The sequence below is a fragment of the Cinclus cinclus genome, chromosome 5, assembly GCF_963662255.1.
Source record: "Cinclus cinclus chromosome 5, bCinCin1.1, whole genome shotgun sequence".
In the NCBI taxonomy this organism is placed as follows: domain Eukaryota; kingdom Metazoa; phylum Chordata; class Aves; order Passeriformes; family Cinclidae; genus Cinclus; species Cinclus cinclus.
Genome location: NC_085050.1, coordinates 50,844,731 through 50,864,617, shown reverse-complemented (window position 1 = coordinate 50,864,617; position 19,887 = coordinate 50,844,731). Strand labels below are relative to the sequence as shown.

The 19,887-nt window shown below is 42.8% G+C and overlaps 1 protein-coding gene across 4 annotated transcripts in view; it reads left to right on the top strand.

The window, feature by feature from the left end:
- GSTCD (glutathione S-transferase C-terminal domain containing) overlaps positions 1–4,677 on the top strand; it is a 44,837-nt gene extending 40,160 nt beyond the window's left edge. For all 4 annotated transcript variants that reach the window (XM_062493801.1, XM_062493804.1, XM_062493803.1 and 1 more), the window contains 2 exons: positions 1,712–1,781; positions 3,997–4,677. In XM_062493801.1, coding sequence (XP_062349785.1) covers positions 1,712–1,781; positions 3,997–4,133 — 207 coding nt within the window. In that variant the 3' untranslated portion in view covers positions 4,134–4,677. The remainder of the gene's footprint in view (positions 1–1,711; positions 1,782–3,996) is intronic.
- Positions 4,678–19,887: the final 15,210 nt, after the last annotated feature.

Below are 19,887 nucleotides of genomic sequence, written 5' to 3'. Positions count from 1 at the left end.
AAGGCTGGTGAGGAGTTGTGTGCTAACATAGATCTTCTCCCTCTCCTCTAAATCCCTCTTTTTCTCCCCAAGCTGCCTGTCACTGCTGCTGCTCTCCTAACAGTGGCCACATTGTCTGTGGCACCCCTTCTTCTCCATGCTTTAGTAGTCATGTCTGGGTTTAACATTTTCAACTCTTTTGTACTATAAGAATAGCCATATTTGAACTGAACTGACTATGTGTAACATGTTTAAGGCCTAAATGTGTTATGACATGCTCTTATTTTGCTTCCATATTCCTTATGAAGCTGAGAGCTGGAAACCTTCATGTCAGTGAGCTGTGCTAGGGAACAAACACCCTTGCATCAAGATATTATGAATATGTTTAAATGAGTAATACTTGTCTATCAAGCAATGATAATGTTTTATTTTATAATATATGGGAAAACTTTTTGCAGTCAGGTCTCTATTTATGAATTGGATGGAGTGTACTGGAGGAATTACCATCTTGATTTAATATGTTTTTTTTGTGGGGTGAAGACTTGGATGTTTATGGCCCTCTAAAAAAAGCTGGAGTAAGTATTCTTACTTCAGATTACTGAAAGAACCTAAACTCTCCATAGGCGAAGTTCCTCTCTCCACCTGTTACAAGAACCAAATCTTTTTAAATCATAATTTTATATCAGAGAAGAATAAAAAAGGTCTTTTTTATGAAAGACGCATGTTCTTGTTTCAGAACTATAGCTCTGGAAGCTTTGCTTAGGAGAACACTTTATGTTGTTGCCCATTTCTGTTGTCTCCCCATGATGTTGTGGAAGACTTGGGAATGTTGTGTGATTCTAAAATGGTTCTGATTTACTCTGCCCTGTACTGAGTATTGCAGCTGTCCCATAAAGCGCAGCTGTCCTATAAAGCACAGCTGTTGTCAGAGCAGTAATTCCACTGCCACACCTTGCAAGGCTCTTGCTCTCACCACCTGGCTAACTTGCTTGGCTGGTCTTTGAAGAGCCATTGTGTTGGCATGGGCAGTGGGCATTGAAGACAAGTGAGGATGGGCTCTGCTGCTGTTCTAAGCAGGGACCAAAGTGCACCCTCCCCTGCACCATCCCTGACTGCCTGGGCAGGGAGAAATTCTTCTGCAGATGTCCCTGCAGAAAATTTTAATGGGACAAGGGTAGTTTGAAAGTAAATTGTGCTCCTTTTGATGGAGGAAACTTTCCTATTCACAGCCAGGTATTTTTTGCCTTCAGGATCTGAATGGATTTGGTGGGGCAGAGGAAGTTTGACCCACCAGCTTGTCCTGGAATTCAAAATCACTGCTTGGGAGAAGTGTTCAAGTCAACTGTTAACGAGTTTTGTCTTGGCTGCTTATTGATAAAAGGAGGCTGCTCTGTTATTACTCTGCTAAAAGATGGCTGTGTTGCTCATCAGTTATTGAAGGCAAAATTAGTCTGCAGGATGTCTTTGAAGAATGCTGTCTTTTATACATTGCATCCCATTCAACTTCTGCAAAGAATTAGGAAGTTTAGCAAGAAGAAAATACTCCCAAGGAGAAATGAGGCAGTGATTACAAACATTTGACTTACACACGTATTTGCAGTATAAAAATTGAGATTTCCACACAGGTGGATTTTTTTAATAAATATTGTCTTCAACGTGGTAGCATTCTTGATACTTTTAAACATTTAATCCGATTTTTCTTGATTAATCTTTTTTTTGGTCTTTTTTATAGGAGCATATGATCCTCTGCAGATTTGCAGATCAGACAGCTGTTCAACTTCCACCTGCGCGTAGGCTAATTGGTATGAATTTCTGCAGCTGTTGTGTAAACCATCCCAGTAATGGTTTTACCTTGATACATAAAGGCAGTAGGACATTTATGAATGGGGCATTAAGTAGATGTCTTCAGATAACAGTTGAAAAATTAAATTTTGTCACATTTCACCTCTTTCTGTTCTCTTCTTGCCATAGAAATGTTTTCCTTCTTCCAAAATCATCAGTATTAAAGAAAGAGTTTGTATTTTACTGTCTGGTACTATTGTTCAGCTGTAAACTAGCTTCCAGGTCAGAAAAGTTAGAAGAGGCTAGGAACTCTAAGGACATGACTCTGCTTTTTTGACTTAGAAGAAACATTTACAGTATATTAAAGAAGTACTAGATAATAAGCATAATGTTTTTAAAAAGCTTAATTTGAAGAATTGAGAGTATTTCTTATACTCGCTGCACAAAAAGAAAATAGTAGAGATCCCGTATAAAAGCTGTCGATAAATTTGTCAGTCTCTTTTGTCATCATCCCATTATTTTAAGTTTTTTTTTAAATGTCAGTACTCACTTACTAGTGTTGGACCCCACGCTGTGGACTGAAAATTGAATTAGGACCCAAAATTTTTTTTTTTGAGAGAGATTATAATGTTTGTCTTTTCTCAGTGTCTGAAACTGCTGGGTTTTTTTTCCACAAACGTAACTTTAAAGTGTTTTGCCCTGACAGTGTGTACACTTGTAATAATAATATTGGGGTCTGTGCCCATTCTGTTCAACCAGCCACAGAAGGTGATTTTCTATGAAACCACAAATGTGGGAGGATAGGGCTGCAAAAGGTAATGTGCAGAGTTCAGTCCTGGTCGGTTAAATAAACTGGTAATTTCTCCCTGCAACGTACAGGACTGAGTTGGAAAGATCTTTTTCAGGTCCTCCCTTATTATTGTATCTTTAAATTGTCTCCAACCCAATTACTACCTCTCTCAAATCTCAAGCCACTAACAGAACTGAGTCCAAATGTCATAATGCTGTTGAATTCAAAATAGCGAAATTCTTTTATAACTAAGGAATCTAACTGAGAAGGAGAAGATAGTTCTGGCCATGGGCTCACTGTGGACAGACAGAGTAGATTGGACTGAGGCCTGCATTAATTTCAGCAGCTCTGAAATACAAGGACACTTCAGGGTGTGTTGGTGCCACCTGCCCAAAACTTCTACAGGCACCTGACCAGGGTGCCTAACAGGGCTGGTAATGATACAGGCACAAAAGCTCTTTATATACTCAGGGAAGAGAGGTAAGCTGTTCCAGGGGGTAGTTTGGAATGTCAGACTCTATTCCAAAGGTAAACAGGATGTGCTCCTCTCTCTTCATCTCAGAGCCAAAATACGTTTAACTATACAATTTTGTCAGGAACAAGGGAAGAGGTAGGATCATTGTGTTTGAGAATGAAGCAGGATTGTGCCCTGTTGACTTGGGACTGCAGCTATTAGTGATAAAACATTTCAAAGTAACATTAAATTTTTCTTGTACTAGAGTTTCAAGCTGCTGAAAATGCAATCTGTTGAGTCAATTTGGTATTTCAGAACATAATAATAAATTATAATGAGTAAATGAGTAAAGAGAAATGGTCTCATCATCTTGTCATGACTGTATCATAATAAAAAACTTCTAAGCAGAAAAAACTCTCTGTCCTTCCTGGGTTTTTTTCTGCAGGTAAATCTGCAGAAATTATTTTGCATTTCCAATTTAGTATGTTTGCCTATAAGTAGTTACAGTAATATGTCTCAAATCAGTTACACTGGATCACTTTTTGGAACTTTAGTCTATTGTTTAATGTTCAATAACCAGAGATTTTCAGATTTCAGGTGAAGGTACAGGAGGAAAACAGTTATAGTTATAAAGGGAGTAAAAGTTTGGCAATTCAGGAAGTTAAGGGGTAAACTAGGCATTTTTCTTCTTCCCATTTACATTAAAGCATGGTTTTTTTCCGGTATGTTTTGAGAATACTTTTAAATAGTTGTGCCTTTCTCCATATATAAGGAGTTAATAATCTCCTCAAGGTCTTTGCTAAATGAGGCTTACAGGTCACAGATGTGATTTGGAACATAAACCAGATTAAGATATTTTTTAAAGTAGATTTGGAACTTATTTTTCAGATTGCTTACTAATGTGTTTTCCTAATATTGCATATTTATGTGCACATTTCTGATAATGTTTCTGCATTTTGAGTTCCTGTGCTCTCCCTTGCTCTCATTTTAGGAAAGCACTGTATGGGACTTGTGGATCTGGATCGGGCATGGGCTGCAGAAGAACATAACTACTCTGTTCAAGTTATATCTATGGAGCCAGAGAGTTGTTCTCCAAAGAACAATATGTTTGTGGGCATCCCTACTTAGAGTGTGAAACTTGCATTCGATTTGAAGCTGAACATAAATCTTCATTGAATAATGACATCCAGCAGATAGAGGCAGTGCTGGGAACCAGACATCCCACATCTTGAACACATTGCCTTCAGAGAGGGAAGCAGTCTCCAAAGTCCTAAAAAGCAAACTGCATGCAGAGCATCACAAATCAACTTTTAATGTGTCATTAAGCAACTTTTGGTTCTCATACTGAGAAGTTTCTGGATCTGTGCACGGAATGACTGTGCATGGAATTATATCCATCTGTAAAAGTTTTTTCTAAATTGGCTTTGTTGAAGGAAAGGTGATTTCCTTTTCAGTAAAGCTGTGTCTTGGCTGCTTGGAAATTGCATTCGTGATCAAAACAGCATTTGTGTTCCCAAGGAGAGCAGTTACCAGCCAGCAGTGCTGATCACCAGAGGAACAGAGAAGATGAAATTTATTGTGTTACTGAAGATGGCTGTGCAACAGGTGGTGGCCTGACTTTGCTAAAGAATTCCATACTACTGTAGGAAGATCATTTTTAATAAAAGTTCATCAGAATACTTTGGGCCTCAGTCTGCTTATTAAAAATGTATTCTAACTTGCCAATCATTTTTTAAAAAGGCTTGAGAATTACCTTGAAATATTATGCAAGGATTCTGTAACCAAGCGTTTGACACTGGGTTTTAAGAAACCAAACTCTTCATTATCCATTGACCAGAAAGTGGGAACTAGACATGATGTTAATGAATGGTTACTTCACTGTTGCACTGGTAGTAAAAGTGTGTTGATTCCCATTCATAAGAAATTTGCTGTCAGAAGAAATATTTAAGAACGGTTCATGTGTCTGTGTACATCATCTTCATTGATTTTATATTCAGTTTAAAATTTGACCGAAGTTGCAGTGTGGAACCATTTGAAAATATAATCACAGTTATGCTGCTGTAAAATGAAAATAAGCATTCTCATGTGCTCCATTTGCCCCCTAATTTTAAATCACCTGTTGACATAAACACAATGGAGGATAGGTCCTAATGAGAATTTTACTGCATGTTTAGGGGTTTTACATATCAGTGAATTCTGCCATGTTTCATTTTAAATAATCTGTTGAAAACTGTGAACATAGCTTTAGGACATGGCAAACTGAATTGCAAACAACTGGTATTGGAGGAAAAAAGAATCCCAAAGTATTTTATTATTAATTAAATTTAGATATCTAAAAGGTCTAAATATTTGGGGATTTTTTAATGTGAACACATGGAATGCTACCCACTTACTTAAAAAGCACAAAAGTGAGTAAGTAGGAATGAATTCCTACCTCTAGCCTAAGTTCTTCCATAGATAATGATGCACTAATTTTTCTATGGCTATTTGTGCTTACAGGAGTAACGGGAGTTTTGAAGAATGTGTGTCAAATACAAAATACATGGCAATACCAGTTGTCTCCAGACAGCTCTTGCAGAGTTTTCTGCAACACTTCCCCAAAGGGAATTCAGTTTCTAAATTAGTGGTATGTCATGTGAAATTACTTTCCTGGAGTGAGCAAATGTCTCTTTGTGAGCTTTTTGTGCTGAAGGAAGAACTCATCAAGGTGAGGCACCTGTTGGAAACTGTGGTGCTATTTACAGTAAGGGTTTTCACACTGCTCTGCTACAGGCAGTGGGTAGCAATATGAATGGTTTAATTATGGTGGTGTTGAACTTTTGGCATGGTCTGATACAATGCAATAATACAGAGCTTTCAGTAGAGCAAAATTCTGTGCTCTTACATGCTTCACATTTTCTACAATGTCTGCATCAATAGTCTGTAATAGTTTTTGGATCTCCCTAAAAAGAAGGAGTACATTTGGGATGTGCAAAAGGGAACATGTGTGCTACTGAATAAAAAATATTTTTTTTTAACAGGTAAAAACAGGATTTCTTAAAAAGAGGGGTGGAAAAGAAACCTTATTTGGACAAATGTCCCGGAGGTTATTAGGTGCTTCAAATGGTCAAGAAAAACAGGTATAGTCATCAAGAATCCAAATACCAATCTCTGTTTCATTAATTGGTTTCCATTTTATTGAAGTACCTGTTTTCATGTTACCACAGGTGTTGCTTACTTGTGACTTAATAAAATTATTTTGTATCTGCAACACCACAAAGAAATACGCTTCACAGGAAGAAAAGATTTAAAGAAGCAAGGGAGAAAGACTGCAAAAGTAGTGCTGTGTTTATATGCATGATGATACCTGTTTTTTCTTGGATGAGCCAAACTATACTAAGTGAGTTTGTGACAGATTTTTTTCCTTCCCAAAATTGGGAATATTTTAATTGCATCTCACAATATCCATCATCTTGATGGCTTACAGGATTAGTGAGACTGCATTCCATTTCTAATACTGGTGTGAGCTTGTTGCTATTGGCATCAATTGGCTGTGGTTTCTTCTCAGGAGAAAAGAATCTTTCTCATGTCCAAGAATGGGGTTATGTTACTGTGAATAGTAAAGCCTGAGCTATACTTCAGATGAGCTGATGCTTACTGAAAACTGAAGAGAAGCAAATTTTAAAAAGTATAAAAATCAAGATTTGCAGCAAGAGATAATACCTAATTCACCACAGATTAAATGGCTAAACTGTGGCATGTACTTTTCTCTAGAAATGTGAGCTCAATTATACTAATTTTTAGGTATGTTACTTTGCCCTATGTTTCTGTATACATAAATGGTATGGAATTAATAGGGCCTGAAATTGCCTTAACAAGGTGACTAGACAGTGTGGTCCTGGTAAGTGAACAACTTGTAGCAGCTAGTTATGCAAGGAGTTATCTTGATGTCCAAGGTGCATATCTAAATACTATTTGTTTTTTTAATTTGTCTGGCCCATTGGGACCAGCTCTAGGGTGAACAAAATGCTGCCCTAACATAGTCATTCATGATTTTCCATTATCTTCACAGTTCTCTTTTATGATTTCCTTGTAGCCTGTAATTCTGAAAAAAGTAACCGTATAACAGGAAACAGATGACCAAGCCAAAGGTTTTTGTGTGTTAAAAGTCATCTGTGTGGACATGTATCCTTATTTTTGATTTTTCAGTTTTGTCTTCATTGTGTTAATTATCTGATTATTCAGCCATATTTCAAGAGGTCTTAGTATTGCCGTATTTAGGCAGGGGTAGTAATAAACAAAGGACATCGCTAGTATATTCAATGTGCCCCCTAATGTTTTTTTGGATGGAAGAAAAAAAAAAGTAAAATATTGCTATTATTCTGATAAAGCATTCTATTGATTTTTGCTATAAATAAAAATTACAAGATAAGTCAAATTTTCTCCAAGATAATCCTTAGACAAATACACATAAAATGATTTCCTTACAGGATGGCCATGAATTTAAGAGGGATGTTTACTGCTTTTCAATATTGCTAGACTTTTAACTATTTGGTGGATGCAGTGACAGTAAGCAGAAACGTCTTTTTAAATAGCTGTATTCCTAGGTGACATGCAATGCCAGGTATTCACCATAGAAAAGAGCATTTAAAGAAACCATTTATGCTCAAGTAAGTTTGATCTTAAGCAGCCTTCAGTGAAATGGCACTCAGCTGATTTTATAATAGTTTTAAACCAATTTTAGTAGGGCTCAAGACCATCAACTCAGCTGAGGCCATTTTCTTGGAAAATTTTGGTATAGGTTTAGTAATTAACCCTTTCAATCTCCCTCTCTCTATCTCCCTCTAAAATTTATAGAAAGTATTCATCTTGGAAAGCATTGATTAGCAAAAGGTAACAGAAGAGTTGAAGTGCTGGTTTAAGTCTTGCTGCATAGTTGTCAGCGGAAGGAAAAGCACATTTTCAGCTCCTTCCATCCCTGATCTGTAGGCATAGGAGAATTGGGGTTTTGTGAGCTTTGAAAGCCCAGGCCGGAGAGACATCATATTTGCACTGTTGGTTTCTCATATTCAGTGCTTTGGGACTCATACAAGGTGCTCGATTATTCATATATTAAATGTATGCTTGGAATTGCTTCAGCATCTTATCAATTTTTTATAAGGCATTAAATCTCCTTTGGGATTTTTCAAAAAGTGGAAAAGTCATCTCCACCCATTCTTCAACAGTCCAACATGTGGTCAGTTACCCAAAAGGAGAAATGGTAATAACAAAAAGTTTTGTAAGAAATGAGCCTCCTCGTGTAGAGCATGATCTGAACGCATCCTTGTGCTCTCCACAGCACTGGGTCAATTCCCAGCGTTGTCCCCAAAGCACAGAGCACCCAAGAGGACCAGGGCCTGAGGAGCATCCCTGCATTTGGCATGGCTGAGATGGGTTCCCTGCCACTCCCAGGAGCCACAGCCCATCCCTCTGAACACAGGTCCCATGGCAGAGTGGCTAGAAGGAAAGGTGAATATTAATTCTGCTTTTTGTCCCGAGAGCAGGGCCTTGGGAGGAAGGTGCTGTCCCTGGGAGCAGAGCAAACCTCCTCATCCGTGCTGGGAAATTCTGGGGGAGGAGTAGTTGAACACGTGACAGCATCAAGACTTCAGGAACATGAAATAAGGATCTGAATTGTTAGACTTTCAAGAGTCGGGGGAAAAACCCAACAAACTTTGATTTAGTTTTAATTGCTGTTTACTGGGGTTAAAGTTAAAACGCTCCCGTAAGAGTTAAGGCGGCAGCAGACGGGCAAAGCTGGAGGAGGAGGGTTAAGGAAGGGTGTAAATGTCTTTTTGATTTGGGGAGGTGTGTTTTGGCGGGTCTCTTGAGGCACACAAGGCTGCAGTGATGCTCAGGTTGCTGAGGCTGAGGGCGGCGGGAGGTGCAGCCCTGCCCTGCTCTGCCCCTGAGGCCCCGGTGCGGAGCTGTGTCCAGCCGTGCCCGGCACGGGCAGGATGTGCCTGTGGAGCAGGGCCGGAGGAGCCCTGGGCATGTGTGGAGGCCTGGAGCAGCCGTCCTCTGCAGCCAGGCTGGGAGAGCCGGGGCTGTCCAGCCTGGAGAGGAGCAGGGTCCGGGGAGGCCTCACTGCGGCCTTGCGGTGCCTAAAGGGGGCAGAGAGCCATGGGGGAAGGGGAAGGGCTTGGACTGCAAGGGGGAGATCCCATGGGATGGTGGCATGAACTGTGAGGGTGGGGAGACATCGGAGCAGGCTGCCCAGAGAAGGTGTGGATGCGCTGTCCCTGGAATGTTGCAGGCCAGGCTGGACAGGGCCCTGAGCACCCTGGTCTAGTGGGTGGCAGCAGAACCAGTGATGGCTGAGGTGCCTCCATGGCGATCTGGAACTCCATGGGTGGGCAAAAGGGACACCCGTTACCTGGGCATGGAACGTTGGCACCGGTTGCCAGGGGCACTCCTGCTCCCAAGGTTCTGTTGACACGGAGTCTGTTGAGCCAGTTGACGGATTCTCTGCTGCGCAGCAGACACAGAGCATCCGTCTTCTCCATCCCGGGTGGGAATAGAGAGCGATTTGCTGACATTTGCGAGCCAAACTCTGGACTGACTGTACAGGTGAGTGCAGACAAGTCTTGAAAAGGCTTCTGCTGCTGAGGGGGGCTGGGCTGGGCTGCAGGATGGGCTGCAGGCGGGCTCAAGTACCAGGGCCACGGACTTCTCCTCCAGCTTTGGACAGCAACTGGAGGCTTGGGAATGGGAGTCTCGGGGCATGGGGGTGTTTGAGAAAACTGGCATTCCCAATAGATAATCATGCCCCTACTTTTCTGATAGGTTTGGAAGAGCAGTTTTCTGTAACTCCGAAAAATCTGCAGTGGGCTACCTGAAGGAACCTAAGGGATTGCTCACATCCCTGGCATTCCTTTGTTGGGGTTTGTCCCACTTACTTTGCCGGTGCTTTTGGATCACAAAACACCATGAGCTCAGTAAGTACTTGGCTACTCAATGCAAATCTGACCCTTGAAACATTTTGCAGGGTACTTCTAGGAAGGATTTCAAGAGTTTGTAGCAAATGCATGGGAACAGAAACCCTTGAAAGCTTAATGGAACTTCATTTTCTGGAATACTGAAGGTTTTGAATATCTCTGGGTGTTAGCAGCAGTTCTGAACTGCTTGCAGCGTGAGCAGCAGCCTGATAGAATTGGGAACTGGTCTTCTCGTTTTTTGGCCATTGGAAAACATTGTTTTCATTGCCTTGGTGAGGCTGCTTGTCAGAAGTCAGGGGTGATGTCTTTTCCCTGAGGTGATGTGCTCAGGTGGAGATATGGGAATGGCCCATAGCACTGTTTGCTGCATACTCCAGCCTTTGCAGGAGTGTTTCCTGTATCCTTGTGCGCTGTCATTGGTGTTGCCAAAACCACGGGTCGTGTCAATCTTACTGCCGCAGGAAATGCTAAGGCTTTGTTCTCTCACAGCGTCAGCGAAAGCGCCCTGGAGGAGCAGCTGATTCCAGACCAGCTCAGAAACGGAGCAGGCTGCAGCTCTCTAGGGCAGCTGGAACTTCGCAGACACAGCCAATAGACCTTGAGGAAAGTGGTACACCTGCTTTGGGGCCTGGTAAGAGCAGAAACTGTTCTGGAGGGTGAGGACGTGCTGGCCATGTGCTTTTGCTATTCTCTAGGCCCTTTGCTGGGGAGGAAGGGAAACCTTGGGGTTGAGGAAGGACCAGGTATGGCATCCCTAAACAACAAGCCTTGTGACAACTGATTTGGTTTGTTACTGAGCTCGCTACTTTGGCCGCTAGTGAGAGATGAGCTGTGAATCAAAGGTCCTCAAGTGCTGCTCAGACGCCCGAACGTGTGCTCTGATGAGCTGGCAGTCACTGCAGCTGCCTCAGTGGAGGTGGCAAGCTGAGCTTGAGGTCTCCCAAGCAGGACGAAGTAAAGGGTAAGGTTGTCATTAGCTGTGGCCCATCCTTCAGTGGTAAACATACAGTATGTATATGGATATATATGGATATATAATAGGATCGCCTCTATTGTTGGTTGTTTTATTCTACTGTGTACTAAACATTCCCCTATGTGAGATGTTGGTGTGAACCTCCCATAAGCCATTGTCTTCTAACAGAATTTGTGAGGCACTCAGTTGCTCTTCCTCTAGTGTTTCCCCTTCAGGGGATAGGGCTGGCAATGTTCCCTGTGGACTGATGAGGGCAAAGCTTGGGTGAAATTTTGGACACGTTCCTGAAAGAAAGAGACCTAGGGCGCAGCGAGTTACACCTCAGCCTGTTGTGTTGTGGCAGCCCATTCCATTCCTCTGCAATCTCTGACCTTGATTCTAACCTTCTCGTTTTTCAGCTGGTGGAGAATTCATAGATCCCACAAGCGAATCTTCTGTGCCTGAAATCGTCGTTACTCTTAGTGATGATGAGTCTCCTGTGGTAAGTAGTGAATGGCACACTGCTCTCCATCTTGCATTCAAATTAGTTTTCTTGCCTGCCTTCTGGAATCTTACTGAGTACCCAGACCTCAGAGGTAGAAAGATGGCTCTGATTTACCACTTTAGGCACAATTCCCAGTCAAACCCAAACACACATGCAAACACATCAGCATGCCTGAGAATCACTTGAAGAGAGTGGGTGAAGAACCAAAAAGAGGTTGTTGCTTCAGTGCTTTAAAGGAGGGCGTGGGAAGTCTTTGGCCTCCCAAGTATGAAGTGTTTTATCTGCAACATCAGTTTAAGGTACCCCCGTCACTGAGGTGTAAAAGGCAACTGCAGCTGACTGGAGCACACAGTAATTCTGTTTCTTATTCCAAGAAGTCTTTAAAAGGGTCACATTGGGGATGTTTTCATTTCCCCCTACTATTTTGAAGGAATATGCTTTAATCCAGATCCCGAGTGCAGTGCATTGGGTCAAGTATGGGATGCCGCTGCCGCTGCGCAAAACAGAAACGCAGCAAACATAGCATGGGGGTTACATCCCGACAGGGTTGTTCCAGAACCTTTGCAAAGAAAAGACCTCCAATCTTACAACAGAATTTGCGTGACCCAGCTCCGCTTGCACCAGACACAAGAGCAGGTTTGGGTATAGGTTTTCTTCTCTTCAGTGGCTGTTCATAATAATAAATAGTGCTCAGGCTATCACAGGTGAACTTGCCAGTTTGAGGGAGAAAGAGTGGAGCAAAGAGCTGAAGCCCAAATTCATTCAGGGAGCTGTAATTAGGGAGCAGGAAGTACAGTGTTCAGGTGGTTCCTAAGTGCCTCCATCTCTACCCCATTTCAGGACAGGGAGCAGAGCCAGCAGCAGCCACATCTTTCCAGAGCAGCAGAGAATTCATCTGAGCCACAGGCAAGGGATGATGAAGAGAAACCAAGGAAAGATTTTTGGTATGTGAGAGAGAAAGTGTTTATCAAAGTTCTAGTTTCAGATACGTGGCAGAAAGAGGTTTTTTTCCCCAGGCTTTTGGGTTCTGTTAAACTCTGTGCAAATACTTCAGTCCTGGAAAATAGTGGCCTGCCTGGAAGAGATTAAAATAAACCCAGCAAAATGCAGCAGAATCCTTTCATCTCTCTCTGTTTGTGGAACCTTAGCTTCTTAGAAGCTGTCCATCTAACATTGAATGTAAGAGAATGGCTTGACCCACTGAAATGCTTGCAGTGCATAAAAATTCTTGCAATGCTTGTGTTTCTGGGCCGGGATTTTGCTTAATCAGAACTGGGGATAGTTGAAGTGTACCAACATTTTCTGTGTTGGTAACCCTTGGTGCCCAGTGAAATAAATGGCTCCATGTTTAAATGGCTGAATGTTCTTCTGGTTCTGCTCTCTCTAGTTATTGGCTCCCGTATGATTTTGATCTTCTGTATTGGTCAGATGAGGACTCAGAGGTGAGGATGCACATGTTGTTGTCCTTTGTGCTTTGTGGGAGGGAAGGGGGCAGAGGGGGAGCTGCACAACTCAGTTGTCTTAGGTGGGATGCCACGGGCAGCTGTCTGGAAGCACAGCCCTTGCTGGGAAGCTGCAACCTGCACATCCCTCCAAGGCCTTTCTTGGTGGTGTCTGTAGAGGGAGAAGGCCTTGTCAGGATGGCCCTGGCAGATCTGTGTGTTCCTTGTAGTTCTAGCATTGAGTGTCAGACTGCACATACTCCAAGTGCTGTTTGCCTGGTGCCAATAGAGCAGCAAACTGGAATTCTTTACTCCCCATGCCAGTTGTGGTTTCCATACTTCAGCAGCTGTTCACCCAGCATGATGTGTTTAGGGCTAGGACTGCAGAAGTTGCTCTTTTTGGGGCTAACAAGGGAAAGAAAAGGTTCTAGCCCAAATCCATTCAGGGAACCGAAACAGGGAAGTAGAAGAGAGTTGTTTCAAGCAGTTCATAATCTGTCTCTGTTTTTACCCCGCTGCAGGACAGGGAACAGAACCAGCAGCACTCACATCTTTCCCGATCAGCAGAGAATTCAGCCGGGCCACTGACGCCTGGTGACAACGAGGAGCCAAGGGATAAGGATGGGTATGTGAGAGTCAAATGTCTGTCTAAATTGTAATTTCTGATATATGGTAAAGGTTTTTGCCAAGCTTCTGTGTTCTGCTGAAGTCTGTGCAGAAACTTCAGACCTGCAATAGAGTGGCCTGTCTGGCGGAGAGGTAAGTAAAAGAATCTAAAAGAAGACATAGCAAAATCCAGCTGATAAGCTGAAACCTTTCTTTTCTTCTCACAAAGTCACGGTTGAATATTTGTTACAGTATGGCTTTATCTATACTCAAAGGCTTGCAGTACATAGAAGCTTAGGAAACAATTGTGGTGCTGGGCTGGGGTCTTGCTAAACCAGAATAAGTGTTCCGTGTTGGGAACTCTCTGTCCCCAGTGAAATTATTGGCTCCATGTTTAAATGGCTGCATGTTCTTCTGGTTCTGCTCTTTGTTAGTGCACGGCCAGCAGGAGCTGCTAACCCTCTGATGAGGGAGGATGAGGACTCAGAGGTGCAGGACAGGGAGCAGAGCCAGCAGTACTCGCTTGGTTCCAGAGAGACAGAGAATTCAGATGAGCTGTGGGCAAGTGACAGTGAAGAGGAGCCAGGAGATAACGATAGGTATGTGACAGATACAGTGTCTCTCCAAAATGTAATTTCTGATATATGGTAGAGTAGGTAGTTTTTTTTGTTTGATTTTTTTTCTTTTGTTTATTTTTGTTGTTGCTGTTTTTGTTTTGTTTTTTTGTTCCTTCTTTTGTGTTTTTGTTTTTGTTTGGAGTTATTTTGTGCCAAACTGTTAGATTGTGCTTGATTCTGTATGATGGAATCTGATTTTACCCATAGTGGCCTGTCTGGAAGGGAACTAAAGCAAAACAGCTGCGTAAAAAGCAGCAAAATATAGGAGAAAGCTTTCTTCTCCTTTCAGGAAGTCTTTATTGAATGTTTCTTACATTATGGATTGTTATGCACTGAAATGCTTGCAGTACATAAAAGCCCTTGCATTGACTGTGTTTCTTTGCTGGGATGGGGTTGTTTCAGTATCTGCACTTTTTATGTCTTGGTAACCCTCTGTACACTGTGAAATTGATGGCTGCCTGTTCTTCTAGTTCTTCCCCCTGTAGTGAAACGCCAGGAGGTCTTGTCCGTTCTCCCAGTTGGGAGGAGGACCATGCACAGGTGAGGATACACATGTTGTTGTAATTTCTGATATGTGGGAGGTGAAGGGACACAAGGAGAGCAGCTGCACAACTCAGTTGTCTTAGGTGGGATGCTACAGCTAGCTGGAAGCACAGCCCTTGCAGGAAGCTTCAACCTGCACATCCCTCCAAGTCCCTTTTTGGTGGTATCCCTAGAGGGAGAAGCCCTTGCCAGGACGGTCCTGGCAGATCTGTGTTCCTTGTAGGTCTAGGATTGACTGGTAGAATTCTTTACTCCCAGGTCCTTTTGTGGTTTCCTTTCTTCAGCAGCTCTTCATCTAATGTGAAGTGTTAAGGGTATCATAGCAGAATTTGCCAGTTTGGGGGAGAACGAGGAAAAGAAAGATCTCCAGGCCAAACTGAATTAGGGAACAGGAACGGGGAGGAGGGGGGTGGGTGTTCAGGTGGTTCCTATGGTGCCTCTGTTTCTACCCTGTTCAATTCAATCCTGTTGCCGCAGTGGGAGCAGAATCAGTGGCACCCACTTATTTGTTTTCAGGGCAGCGGCTCTTTCTGCTACTGCCTTGGCTCTTCTTAACCAAACTTAGAGGGTGATACCCTACCCTTCCTCACCCGCCCTGCTTTAACTGCTTTCTGAGCTGAGGTTTGCATGCAGCACCAGGGGGCTCACCAAATCTAACTGTATCTTCTTTTCTCTCCCTTCCCATGTTCATCAATGGCAGCTTCATGAAGGTGAGTTGATGTTTTACAGTTGGTAAGGGAGTTTTATCTAAAATGTAATAGTTATTTTTGTTGTTCTTTTCCAAGAAGCTTGAGCAGCAGGGATTGAAATTGCTTTTAGCAAAAGGCAGAGGACAGGCCTAAAGCCTCTGGCCAGTGCCTTAGACAACGGATCCAATGTGTGTGTGTGATGGCCTCTATCAGTCACAATGGAAAATCCCTGCAATGAAAGGTGTAGCTGAATACTTATGTGGAAGGAACTTTAATCTGGTGACACTTTCTACAGTTTTAATTGATTAGTGACTGATTATTGTCACATGGACAATAAGCAACTGCAGTTGCAGAGGTCATTGCTGCCTGTGGTTTCTGAGAGTTGAAACGCAAACAGGATTTCTTAACACACTTTGGCTGTTGCAGATCAGGCCATTAAAAATTGATCTCCCTTAAACTTGGTCAATATGTTGTCCAAAAACATTGGATTTGTTGCAAAGGGTGCAGCAGGTCAATAATCGCACACTTGAGAGAGACATTGATTGTTCATTTGAGTGTTGCACCTGTCTGGGTGCTCAGTGGTATTTCACAAATCAGACACATCCACTGTCAAAACGTGTATTATTTATAAATTTGAACCAACAAAGAAATTAGCATTAATTGGTTACAAGTGGCATGGTTATCTTCTTAGTTAGTGTTCCATCTTCTTTTGGTGTTAACCAAACAGTTGTCTCACTTCTCACTGGAATTATTCTCAGTGGAATTATTCCACTCAGTCCATTGCTGAGTCTCTCTGTTCTTTTGGGCTGTGGACTTTCTTGAGTTGCTGCTCCATGAGTCGGTGGTGGCAATCTCCCCCTGCAGGAATTAGTTTTTACCAGCCAGAGCTGATTTCAGGAGAGTGGGGTTTCTTAGTTTCTTCCTTATCTTGGGAGATGTGCCAGATGTCATTTTGGCCCCTCAACTCTGCATTCTTTGTGTCCGCTCTCAGTGGGCATCCTTCTCCCCAAGCTTTGTTAACCTTCCCCTGGGTCTGAGCTCCTTGAAGCATGTCAAGCCCTGAACCTTAACAAGGCAATTCTACCAACAAGGAATTTGTTTTTCTGTCCCATGGGTATCACTTAGTGCTTGTTTGTTAATTGCTGTCAATTTAATGGATTGAATCTCCCTTCCAGTTGATTTGACTTGAAAATATTCAGAGATCAAATATATCAATAAATACAAAGAACATCCTTTCTTAAGAAACCTTCTACATGCTCTGCATTTTGCATCACATATAACTTATAAAAATTAAGTTGCAGTTTATGAATGGGAAAGGAGATACGCCAGCCTGAACAGATGGCCACAGGTGCATGGCTCTGGTAATGGAACAGGAGCCAACGAAGCACGTGAGGCTGACTCAGCCCCTGCAGAACAGGGAGCAGCAGAGGAGGGAACTGCACGTTCAGTGTAAGTATGGCTCATGCCCTACCAAACACAGAATTTTGTGCCGTCTTTTCTGTCTATGACTAAGCTATACAGCTAGGCGTGTTTACCTTCTCCCGTGTTGCATGATGACCAAATGATACCATTTGCATTTTGGGAGAAAAAGGCAGCCCAAGGCAGATGTACAACTTTGCTTACAATCTTAGAGAGGATTGTGGGGGTATGGCAAAGAATGGGGATTACTTGCTTCAAATCCCAGAGCTGGGTGACTGACCACACCTTTCTTCTAGTGAAAACCAGGACACTCTTTTCCTCAGAGCAGGAAAATCCCAAATCCTCATCAAATGTAGCAAACAGAGTTAAAGACAGCGGGGTTCTCCAAAGGAAATGTGTCATAGCTAGTCAGTGCAATTGCATGACTATGTGAGATTTCATGTATCAATAACGATTGAAGTGTGGTGACATTAACAGCTGCATGTTCTTTCTAGTTCTGTTCCCTCTAGTGCACAGCAAGGAGTTGTTATTAGGTGTCCAATTTGCATGGATTTTTACTCAGAGGTAAGGATCCTGTTGTCATCCTTTGTGCATTGTGGGAGGAGGAGGAGGAAGCCAGAGGAGGGGGGCTGCACAAGTCAGTTGGCTGATGTGGAATGCTGTGGGCAGCTGGCTGGAAGCACAGCCCTTGCTGTGAAGCTCCACAAGTCACTTCTTGGTGGTGAAGTGATGCCGGCAGAGCTGTGGATTCCTTGCTATTCTGATTTCAGATGCACTAAAGCCTCATTTGTCTGGTGCCAATGGAGCAGCGAACTCAAATTCTTTCCTCCCAGGACCTCTTGTGGTTTTCTTTCTTCCAGATTATGCAACGTAGACGAGAGCTTGTGGCAACCGTGTGTGGCCATGTCTTCTGCAGTCGGTGCCTCCCTGTTATCCTGGAGGATACTCACAAGTGCCCAACCTGCAGGAAGGTTCTCCGCCCAGAACTATACCATTCCCTTTATATTTGAGCAGTTCTCCGGACAGACTGAGATGGGTCTTGGACAATAGGCAATGTAGGGACTTGTTTCTTCATGTATGTAGTTCTTCCTGTATATATTTTTGTGTTTGCTGAATTCAATTAGAAATAAAGTTTTGATTGAAATAAATATAGTCTGTCTGCTGCTCTGGGCTGGACTCTGCTGACCGACAGAGATGTTGTTTAAGAGGTGGAAATAAGGTGCTTGGTTTGAGCAATCAGAAGCTCGTTCTATTCATCACACTGTAGCCATTGATTTGGGGGGAATGTGCTAAAGGCTTGAGCTTTGTATTTCTTGTGGCCAGTGTGTGTTGCAAGGGGAAGAAGGAACAGGCCCTGTCTGCTTGGAGTGTGAGGTGTTGCAGCGTGAGGTGCTGGTGAGGTGCGCCAACCTTCCAAAAGCGTCTCTAGTAAAGGAGGAAAGCTGCTTCGGTGGCACAGGCTCGCTCACAGGGGAAAAACAAAACCACTCATTGCAGATAAGCCAGAGAACAAACGAAGGAGAGGCAAGAAGGGTCTTTGCATGCGGGGTTTCCAGAGGGCGGGTTTATTGCAGGTGCAAGTGAAGGGTCCAGGCACAAAAACAAGGAAGAAAGGAGGGTCCAGGTTTAACTATGGGGGGCAAAGGGGCTGGAGCAGAGCAGCCGGGCCAATGGGCTGAGGGCTCAGGGGTGGGGCAAAGGGAGACAACCAATAGGGTAAAAGGGGGTGGGGCACTGCAAAATGGCACCAGGGCACAATGGGGCCAGTGGGTGTCCTGGGGAAGGAGAACACTCTAGGGAACATGCCAGGGGAAAAAGGGGTGGAGAGGCCAACAGGCCAACCAGGGAAACAGAACTGGGGTACGTTAACATGAAACTGCAAAGGACTGTGGGGAGGAAGAAGTTCTTCACTATGTGTCCCTCCAACATCTTAGGGCGTCTTTCTCCAGGGCATGGGGATTTCTGCCCCTAGGGCAGGTTCCAGGGCTCCCACAGCAAGGGATTCAGTTCCTCAGGGCACGCTCTGGTGGACACTTTGGTGCAAATGTGATGATGTCGTTGCTCAGAAGACGGAAAGAGTAGCGTCCAAGGTCCAGCGTGCAAGAGTAACAACCAAAGACTGCAACTTTCTTTGAGAATAAGTAGTACATGGGCAAACTGCTGGATTTAGTGTTGCAAGGTTTCATTAGAATTAGAATCTGGAGGCTTTTGAAGGAATGTGTTTTTCTGGATGCATGAAGTTGGTTACTGACTTTGAGCTGTTAGCAGTCCAGCTGTGCTGTTGCTCCAGTTCCATCAATTCTAGCAATATATTCCTATGGTACATAGAAGAGAAATGCAATTGTCCAGAGATATGAGAATTGGAAATAAGAGAGGAAAGAAATTTACTTTTGTTTTATAAAAGTAATAAAGAGGCAAAGGCAGATTTTAGGTAAACAGTGCAACAGTAAATTCATTGTGCCATGGTACGGAAAACTCAGATGACCAAACTAAACCGAGGTCCTCTGTGTGTTGAAATTTAGTCATCTCTGTGGACATGTATCCTTAGTTTTGTTTTTTCATTTTTGTCTTTGTTATTTTTCTGCTTCCTCAGTCATGTTTCAAGATGTCTTAGTTTTGCCGTATTCAGGCAAAGGTAGTCATAAACAAGGTTCATTATACCCGTAATTTTTATGTGGCAAAATCTTAATTAAAAAAATTGAGGACATTAGTATTAGCCTGATAAAGTGATCTTTTGATTTATTTTTTTTTAGTGAAAACTACTTGAGTTGTCAAAATTGGTCCAAGATAATCCTTAGACAAACACATATAGAATGATTTCCTTACAGGATGGCCATGAATTTCAGACTGATGTTTTCTGCTTTTCAATATTGCTAGACTTTTAACTACTTGGTAGATGCAATGACAGTAAGCAGAAATGTCTTTTTAAATAGCTGTATTCCTAGGTGACATGCAATGCCAGGTATTCGCCATAGAAAAGAGCATTTAAAGAAACCATTTATGCTCAAGTAATTTTGATCTTAAGCAGCCTTCAGTGAAATGGCACTCAGCTGATTTTATAATAGTTTTAAACCAATTTTAGTAGGGCTCAAGACCATCAACTCAGCTGAGGCCATTTTCTTGGAAAATTTTGGTATAGGTTTAGTAATTAAC